Here is a 10,000-nt window from a genome sequence, read left to right on the forward strand (position 1 = left end):
TTGCGATGATGTTGCCGATAAGGGATAGAGTTCTCGAGGTTCACCGTTTGGATAAAAGTTTTGAACAACGAAAGTCTCAACTGTTGGCATATGTTTGTGGGGAGATGGATCGTTCTTCACGATTTGTGGTTTTAAACATCAATCTTAACGGGACTGGACTGCAGTTGACCACCAAAATGGTTATTAATGTGAATAGCAAACAAGCACGACCGGTCGACTAGCAATCCATTCGTTGCATTAGGTGTTTGGTATCTGCTTCAATGTGCAACAAGAAACGCTTTGTTTTACGTAAGCGCATGCATTCAAGAGATTCATGTCGCACAAGGCATCTGAGGCAGTTGGCACGTGGAATAAGTTGTTCCACTTCTATCCAATGGCACGAATTCCAATGCCAGATGATGGAATAGTCGAAAAATCTGCCATCAATTGACCGTGATTGCACGTTTGGACAGTAGTTAGACGTCTTCTATTTAACTGGTCATAAAACAACGTAAACAACAATCTCATTTTTCGGACATTTTTTCATAAGTTTGTTAAAACCCAATACCCTTCAGTATGGATGGGACGACCTGAGTTTAGTAGTCGTTTTGAAATGAAATAAATTTAACAGTAAAACAACCCCTAACCATCTCCCAGGAATCAGTGGGATGGAGCTATGTCCATTGCTGGTCTCCGCAATGCAATGCAATTACCTTAAACTCTCAGTACGACCATTTTTCAGGTCAAACTTAACAAATTATGAATACCTTATAATTATACACAAATACTTACCTTTATTTTGCTACTAGTTATCAACAAATGTTATTTAAGTGCATTCTTGTTAGTTATTATATCGATTGAAGGCATAATTTTGTAATTTGGATTATTTAAGACAAAAGATTTATTTCACTCACTCACAGTGAAAGAGTCAAATTAACATCTACTATATTCTGAATTATGAAACATATTCTTTTTCATATCTTTTTATTTCATGAAAATGTATACCATTCATAACTAGGATATTCAAACTTTGTACATGGATTACGTTGGCTATCGTGAAGGTCATCGATGACCTCAACGATGCATGAAGCTAGCTGTAGCGTCTTGTAATTCAATATTCCTCAGTCATTCAATATCGTAAGTCACTTGATATTAATGCAGACAACACAGCAGATCTGTAACAATTGCTCAAAGCTATAAGGAATAGTGATGAAATAATATGTTTCTTAAAGGTCGAATCGTGATCATCGTACTTATTTAGTTTAAACGATTCTACGAGCCTTACAGTAATTTACTTTTGTGTCATGTGTACACATCTCGGCCAACACCTATTTGCAGGAAATTTGTCAGCATATGATATTTCCCTTCTACTGGAGAGAAGTTTGCATTCGCTTCTGCCTCAGAATTTCTTGGAACTTTTCGAATTGAATGACCTGTACAGTGGAATTGAATTACTTCTCAGAACTAGTTGCATTGCACTTTCGTGTGATTGAATCTCACCTGCACGCAACAGTTTGTGCAAATATCCTTCATTAGACTATTACTCTCTGTGGCGCTCTATTTGATAAACATTCAAACAAACAAATGTGTGCAAATGTGTTTAACTTTTCCGTAAATACCTTTTACATTGATTGTTCTTGTAACGATAATGGTTTTAGTTGCTACATCTCGATCCAACATAAAGGGCATACACTGCAACCGAAACAGCTTGAATTCATCAAACCGCATTCCATTTGGTGCAGTTTGGCGTAGTCATCGACCTCGATCCTCTCTCCTCTCGTCTGCTGTCCTCTATTGTTCCACAACAAACGCTGGGGACATCGACACCCGTAGATGGTAGCGGTATCGTGCAGAGAGTGGGGCCGGGAATCGTTAAACAAAGCTGTAATTAAATTGTTGAAAAATAAATGTCAATTAATCTTCGCGGGGGCCATCGCACCATCGACCTCTCTCCCCTCCTCACAAAACCATCCCAAAGATGGCGGACATCCGTCAACGCCAATGTGTCCTGCGTGGGTCGCGCACCCACGCTTCGCAGCCATCAAACTCCCAAACCCCGAAACTCGGGTCCCTGCTCAGGATGGACGCCTGGAAAAAGGCAATATAATTTGATATTAAATTTATTAAACTTATTTAATTACGTCCGCCAACGATTGCGCTGACCCATTATTTGGCCCCGAATGGCAGGAGGATCACTTTCGCCAGACGACAGCCGAAGTGGCCACAGTAGTGTGGCCGTGGTTGAATCCGGGATAAGGCGTGGGAAAATCCGCGAATGTTTTTTTCCCCCTTTTTTGTGTGCTGACCTCGCACAGCATCATTTTTAATCACTAAAATGCATTCACACATATAGACACACCATACACAGGGACTGGGGCCATTTCTTTATTGGTATCGGAGTGATATGCGGTCGGCGCTCGTAATCATGGTGAGCTCGAGCCACCCCAAGCTTTTTCGCTCATTTCATACTGCTTTCCGGTTCAGCGCCACGGCCGCCAGGCCACCACGACGACGATGCGAGCACTATCACGGCCTGCTTATCATCGCGATTCCCGTTCTGTTCCGTTCCGTTCCGTTTCGCTAACTCCAAAGAGTCAGTGAGTCGAAAAATACACAACTTTTATTACTGTCCGGCCAACCATACGCCACTCCACACCACTCCACTCGCATTCCGTGGATCCGAAGCACGCGAGGCAAGTTCTAAACAGAAACAAAAACAGCAGCAGCAGCGGGAACAAGGACGATGATCCAAACCCAGGAACATTCCCTGCCAGAGGGACAGTGGCGAAATGATTGTACAAATCTCGTGAAAACTGCTGCCGATAAAAAGCAGTGGGCGGCAGAGAGAGAGAGAGAGAGAGAGAGAGAGAGAGAGAGAGAGAGAGGGAGAGAAGAGAGAGGCTCAGCAATCCACAACAGGAAGAACAGGAACAGAACATCCGGTCGGATGTAGCATCCATCCAGCAAGCGACGACGGAACGTAAACCACACACGAGGTCGTTACATATCAACCGCACTGACTGACCGTTCCCTTGGCAACCCCTTTTTTTCCGCAAAATTTTTCCTGATTTTTCCGCTTGCTCCGCTTTGTCCCGCGCAACCCGCGGTCCGCTGCTGGTTCTGTTTCTGTTTCTGTTTTGTTTTGGTACCGGGGTCTGGGACCTGATAGGAGCATCGGACACCATCCTGCGGTGCTCCATCATCCTGTGTCCGTGTGTGGGGCAGGGGGCTCGATGTCTAGCTACCGTCGGTTCCGCCGAGGCCGAAAGTTTTCAGTTAAATTTAATTTAACGTGAAACATAGCCCCTGACCGCTTCCGGAAGCGAAGCGCTGTAATTTATCACTGTTGAAACTTGAAACCGGGACACTTCCGGGCAGGGTTTTCGGGAGGCCACCCGCCACCCCGTTACCGTCGCCTCCTACGATGCTCCCCGGTGCTGTGTGTGACGATGGAAAACGTGAAAATGATGTTTTGCACAAAACTCCCTCTCTTCCACTCTCTCTCTCTCATTCGAGTGAGTGTTGTCCATTTCGTCGCCAGCACCACAGCACCAGGCTTGCCCGGGCCGGCCGGTTTGTGGTTTCACATTCGAAAACTCCCAGAAAACCGACCGGCGAGCTGTTACGAAACCGATTCACCCGGAACGGATGCGATTAGGTGATATGATACAGGCACGCACACTGGTCACACTGGTGGCCGGATATCAGGAAACATCAGAATATATGGTGCTTTGCGCTATTTTTTTTTGGCACATGTGGCTCTGTCACGTTTGGTGCGGTTGGCCGGATTAGACCAGGACAGGCGTCCACGTCCACGGCCTTTCAATCAAACTGGATGGGCTCGTTCGGTGCGACCTTTTCGACACTTACCACACCACACCATCTTCACGTTGGTCAATAATTCATTTGCAGTCGTCAGTGAGTGAGTGAGTGCATGAGTTTTGCCATAAATCCCTCGTGAGCTTTTTCTCATCGGAACCAATTTACAGTTTACTTTCACAGTCGTAAAGAAGCGAACGCGCAGAGGCTACTAAGCTCTAAACAGCGCACGACCTAAACGCGGGTTGGGGGCACATGCATTGGAAAAAGGGTGCGCCCCGGTGCACCTGCCGCTGGGACACGTTTGTGTCGTTTCGGTTCAAAAATTAATTCCACAAACGAAACGAAAAATCGCGACAAATTTATGGGCGTACGTACGTAAGATTACTTCTCGGCTGCGGGCGCGTGTGCTCTGGTCTCTTCGTTCAGGAAGCAATTCGCGAGCTCGTCCTGGCGTCCTCGGCGGTTGTGATTGCAATAAAGATTTATGCTGCTGCTGCTGCTGCTGCTGCTGGTGCTGGTGTCTGGCACGTTCCGTGACCTCACGAATGACAATCCAAACCTCCGAGTCCTCGGATCGTAAAGTGTTGATTTAATTTTGGAATCCGCTTTTTTTTTCTTCATTTGTCCCAAAAGGACAGTGTGCATTGGGACAGGAAGAAGATCGACAGTACTTCAAACCCCCACCCGGGTTCCACCGTACCTCCGGACCCGGACGGACACACTCACTCAAGTGCCACTCACTTCCGGGCGCACCAGTTCCGATTTGATTTAATTTTCAAACACGTTCGACCATCCGGCGACGCTGGCTGTGGTGGTGGACACTTGTTATGAAGAAAACGCGCGAGAAGTGGTGCCTTCTTGGCCACGTACCGAATCAACATCTAGGTCGCAGCCATAAAGGCATGACCGCACGTTCCACAGCGGAGAGGAGGGAGGAGAGGACGCGATTTAATATAAAGCTCACCCCCCACCCCCCAAAGCTCTAGCGCCCCCACGCCTGGGGAGCATTTCCATAAATTTACCTCCTCGTCTTTAATTAAATCCTCCCATTCGCGCCGGATCATACTTTCGATAAAGTAAGTTCCGGGGGAAAGGCTCTCGAAAGTTAATTTTTTGGGGCTCCCTCTCTCTCTCTCTCTCTCTCTCTCTCTCTCTCTCTGTCTCTCTCTCTCTCATTCTGTCGGATTCCCCGTAATTGATTCGATTACTCTTTCGATCGAGCCCCAAAGAATGCGACTTCAGGAAGGGTGCCCATTGGAATCTTATTTGGCAGAGCATTCCACTTTCGGTTCCATCCACCGGACGGACCTCTGGCACCGGACAACGCAAAAGGCACACCTGCTGCCGTGCATCTAGTGGCACTCATTGAATTAGGGACTAGCGAGCGCCTGCCAACGCTTGGGTTGGCCTTTTGGAGACCGTCGAGGCCATGGCAGGACAGTAATAGTTTACTGTTATTGTAGTACGCCCGACTGCATGGAATGCGCGTGCCTCGGTGACAGTCTCTCGAGTACCGCATCATCTAGGAGGCCATTGCTGTTGTTCCGGGAACACCGAGGAAACAGGATGATGACGATGATGGTTGTAAATATAAATATTAATTAAACCGTGTGGCGACCCGTGGGTGTGGCTGGGTGTGAGTGGGTGTATGCGGTTGTTTTGAATGTAAATTACATTTTCATACGGATTATGATGGGACATCGTCCCGTCCGGTGCTACCGTCGGTGGGAAGGAAAAGCCAGCTGACACTTTCACTCACCCTACCCCCGGTCATAATGCTGAGACGTGCGTAGGCTGGTGGCCACGGACGCAACGGCAACGCGTTTGCCACAATCTAAACACTCGGCAGCAAGTGTGTCCTCTAGTGGGGCGCATCGCTTCTTGATCGCTTAACCCCGAAAGCAATCAACGTCACAGTTGCGATCACTGTAACGCGTGTGGCGTGTGTCCGATTGATTCCGTTTCAGCTTTAACCCGAGACCACACCAGGGGCACCACAAAAGGTGGCAATTTTACACCGTAATCGTGTTTAATGTGAGCACACAGACACGCCAATGCATGTGTTTGTAATTGATTGTGGCACGTCGATAGAAATTGAATTAAACTGTCCTTCGCCGAGCGCCTAACTTTCAAGGGCTCATCGTGTCCCGCTGACTCCGGTGAACAGAGCCAAGGCCAATTGTTAGCTTTCTCTATTATGCTGGATTACGGGGTTGGGGGCAGCAGGCCGCAGTGTTTGACTTTCGAATGGAAATTTCGAGAACCATGTGGCATGTGAGCCGATGGTAACGAGAAGCCATCTCCCGCACCATTCAGCCAGTTCCCGGCAATGGTGGCAAATTGGTCGACACTAAAATTTCGTCGCCTAATGTCCCGGCTAGTGACGCACGGTGGCACGTAGCACGAGCACGCCAAAGGGACCGTGCACAAAACGCGCATATGCAATTCAAATCCTTCCCCAATCGTGATTTTGATCGTCATCATCATCATCACCATCATTCAGTCGGGATGAGTGGTGGCCCCCGGGGGGAAGGAAGTCGTCGATCCACAGTTCTCAGGCGAGCAGCCCGCCTTGGAGCGATGGGGACAGAGGAGGATTCCGTGTAATAAGCTTTTTCATGGGCACCCACCATGGGCCGCCTGCCATGCCGTTGCTTGCAGTTTCTCATTAGAGCATCCGGCGACCGGCGACACGAACGAGCGGGTCCTCGGACTACCCCCGGTCTGGTCTGGTCTGTTCTGGCCTGGCCTGGAACGAACGGAAATTGTCAACAAGCGTTGGCACGTAACACCACCCCAGCGCCGAACACTGTGCTGGGGCGAAGGTTGCTATGTCGAGAGCATAAAACCTTTCCGTGTGATCGTAAAAAACACGTTCCCTCTAGGTTATGGTCTTGCACACGAACGAACGAACGAACAAACGAACAATCCAAGAAGGGCTGCAGTAGGCAGGGCACATATTAAAGAGCGAGATTAAATTAAATCATGCAATGTTTGCCTTCGCACCGCAGCCCGTCGACGAGGGAGGGATTTTTTTTTTTTGTTCATTCAGACTCACTGTGATAATCGGCACAATTCTGGGGACCCCCGGCGGAGTAGGCGTTTCTAATAAATACAAATTACAAGCAATAATTACGACTATTTTGATAATAATTTTCTTTTTTCTCGCTCCTCGCACCAGAGCACCATAAGAAGTTAATCCCAGTAGTAATGAAGCGAACTCACAGCACACCACCCCAGTGCACCACGCACGCCACGTACACAAAACCGGGGCCTGGGTATTCAGGGAAATGGTTGGCACCCCTCGTTCTCGGAAGGTGTCGCAAGCGCCCCCAGTGGGGAGAGGAAAAAAGCTAACTTCACACACGATTAGTTTTCCCACCCACCACCACCGGGGGTGGGTGTGGGGAGTGTTCAGGAAACTTTGCTACTCCTAATTTCCACATCGTCAAGCAGTAGTAGCAGCACCAGCAGCAGCAACAGTAGCGTAGTAGTAGTAGCATTAGTAGAGCAGGGCGTAGCACCAAAGTTGCTGACGAGGAGGTGTAGGAAAACCCTCGAGGACGAGCAGTAGGGTAACGGGGATTGTGAAAATCGTTTGATTATAGCCACGGTAATCGTTGCTCCATATGCAACACACTATTTTGTTTGTCGACAGTGATTCACGGGGTAGGTGGAGAGGCGAAAAGGGGAAAGGGTGTGTTGGGAAACTTTACCATTTGCCCCGCATTGATTTACTCTCGACGCATAAATGTTACGAGCCGCATGCAAGGGAGAGGGGGAAACACGATTTAGGACTTAATCGAAGCGAGAGCACGGGGCTGAACCTATGCCAGGCCCGTGTACCATTGCCGGTTCTCTCTGGCCGGTGCTAAACAGCCGCCGGCTAGCGCCCGGAATGTGATTTAAATTAAACCCTTGCCACCGGATCCTCGGGAGCTTCGTAATGAAATGTAAACTGTGCGCTCCAGCTCGACGCCTCGCAGTGCGGTATTTTAATCAGCAAATCAAACATTTTTGCACTACCGACTGTCCGCATACCCCGAAGGTAAGAAAATGGAGAAGAAATCAAACGGATCTGGCCGGCATCGAATGTTTACGGTGTTTCATTGCCTTTCGATTTCAAATTTATTGACGATCGAAAATCAATCAACCTTTTAGCTCCCCATCAGCCTAATTAAATAGAGTCAGTCTGTTCCGTGCATGTATCGCACAAGCGGAAAAACAAAGGGGAGGTGGAAAAACTAACCGGGAAAACTACTTGCTCATAGCATTTTCCATGAGCCGTTATAGGACCTACATCGCTAAATCATGGAATTATGGAATATAACAGTAATAATCGCCAAAAAAGTTAATGAACTAAAGTAAAAGTGAAAGAGATGGACTTCAGTGCAGATAGTTTAATATTCTAAAAAAATAAATAGATGCGCAAACGAATTGGCATCACGCGCTCTGTGTAGCTAGGCATTAAGTCAATCCGTTTTGACGGATGGCTGGGGTCGTGCGCAAACCTTTTGGGTAACCATGGCAACCGCATCCCTTGCTTGTACACGGAGGCTCAGGTAGAGTAAAGGGGACAGCTACCTGACCGTTGCATTTCGACGAAATCAACCGAGATCCAAGTAAGCCGGGCGGGGAGACAAAACCAAACGAGTCGCCAAAGAGTTCAGTTGCGGAACCGGGAAAGTGTTCGGAATCGAAAAGTGATATCGGCGCAGTGTCTGCCTTTTGCCAAGTGTTTTTTCACCCGTTCCCGGATTCGATTCGATTCTTATTTGCGACATGCTAACGGAAGAGGATTTTAGATTCGGTTGCAAAATGAATTTGCAACAGCACGGTTGCAACGATTACGAGACGCTCCGTATCCGGCTGGTGCCGTACTTGTCGGCGCTCAAAACCCGTGATTTGTATAGTGTGTGCACCATTGTAGCGAATTTGAACGGCAGCTTTTACCGGATCTCTATCTCAAATTGCACGCCATGATTGCGCTGCATGCCTGCCAGATTTACTAATGGTGTTCTTGTTTGTTCCGGTGGGGCTGTTACGCAACGGTCGGTCTTTCTTTTGCAGGCAAACCTTTCTTCACCGGACTTGACGAGCACCTGAACGACGACGATGGTAGCGGCGGAGGCGGAGGTGGTGGCGGCATTGGTAATGGAGGCGGGGGATTCCTTGGAGGCAATCAGCTGCAGCTCAACTCCCCGGCCCGATCGTCGCCCCACTCGAACGGATCGGAAACAACGGAGCGTTTCTCACGGAAGGTTTTCGTCGGAGGCCTGCCACCAGACATTGATGAAGGTAAGTGGAAAGGGGGAGGGGTAGAGCGATATGCGCACGCAATTTTGTCTTCGCAATTAAACGCAACTGTGCCGTCCATTCCCAAGTGCTGCTGCCGGTGTAGCTTTATTTTATTAAATTCCCCCCACCAAGTTGCTCCCCGGGAGTGCTTTCCGGCATCGGTTGGGCCCTTATTCGGGAGATGCAAAAAATATTGAAAATTCTACACCATCCAGTCTCCAAACGGTGACTGCGATCGGTTTCTGAAAGTTGGGCATCACAAATGGAGGCAGCTATGGTTGCATTGTTCACTGCCGAAGCACGGTAGCAGGCGATGGCAGAGCGGGAGCGGAAGTTGTCCGCTGCTTCAATACACAACAGCAGCAAATGTGCAAGCCAACGCAAGCAGAAGGTTCGTCGACTGATCTGTATAGGCAAAGGCTTCGCACGTGCCAGATGGAATTGCGCTTTGCTGATTTTATCAAAAAAAACCCCGACCAACGTGTGTGCGAGAGCTACGACTAGTTGATCGATCCTTGTCCGGCTGCAAAACCATCCAAGCAAACTCATCTCGGTTCGTTCGACCGAGTTCGAGGTACAACCTTGGCAACTTCCAGAAGATGACCTAAAATGGCAGCCTTTGGTTAGTGTTTTATTCATTGAAGTTCCCCCCCCCCCCCCCCTTTTCCAGCTACCTGGCAGCTATGGTTGGGATTCCAGTTCGTGATACACTTGATGGCAAAAACTCTCCGAGATCGATGGACTCTCAATGGTAGAGACAATGACCAGTTCCATGACGCGTTAGAAACACTCAACCCGTGGTGGAAGGGGAGATTCAAATTGCAGGCCACGCACACTCGGTGTCCGGCATCGGTTGCTTTGTTACTGTGGTTCGGTGTTTTACTCTCGAGTTGAAATCCGA

General features: G+C 48.5%; 1 protein-coding gene across 3 annotated transcripts in view; it reads left to right on the top strand.

Annotated features, from left to right (window-relative positions):
• The window catches only part of LOC126572636 (cytoplasmic polyadenylation element-binding protein 3), a 245,626-nt gene that overhangs the window by 223,133 nt on the left and 12,493 nt on the right, over positions 1-10,000 (top strand). For all 3 annotated transcript variants that reach the window (XM_050232102.1, XM_050232100.1, XM_050232101.1), the window contains exon 6: positions 8,872-9,099. In XM_050232102.1, the coding sequence (XP_050088059.1) occupies positions 8,872-9,099 (228 nt within the window). The remainder of the gene's footprint in view (positions 1-8,871; positions 9,100-10,000) is intronic.

The sequence above is a fragment of the Anopheles aquasalis genome, chromosome 2, assembly GCF_943734665.1.
Source record: "Anopheles aquasalis chromosome 2, idAnoAquaMG_Q_19, whole genome shotgun sequence".
NCBI classification, from domain to species: Eukaryota; Metazoa; Arthropoda; class Insecta; order Diptera; family Culicidae; genus Anopheles; species Anopheles aquasalis.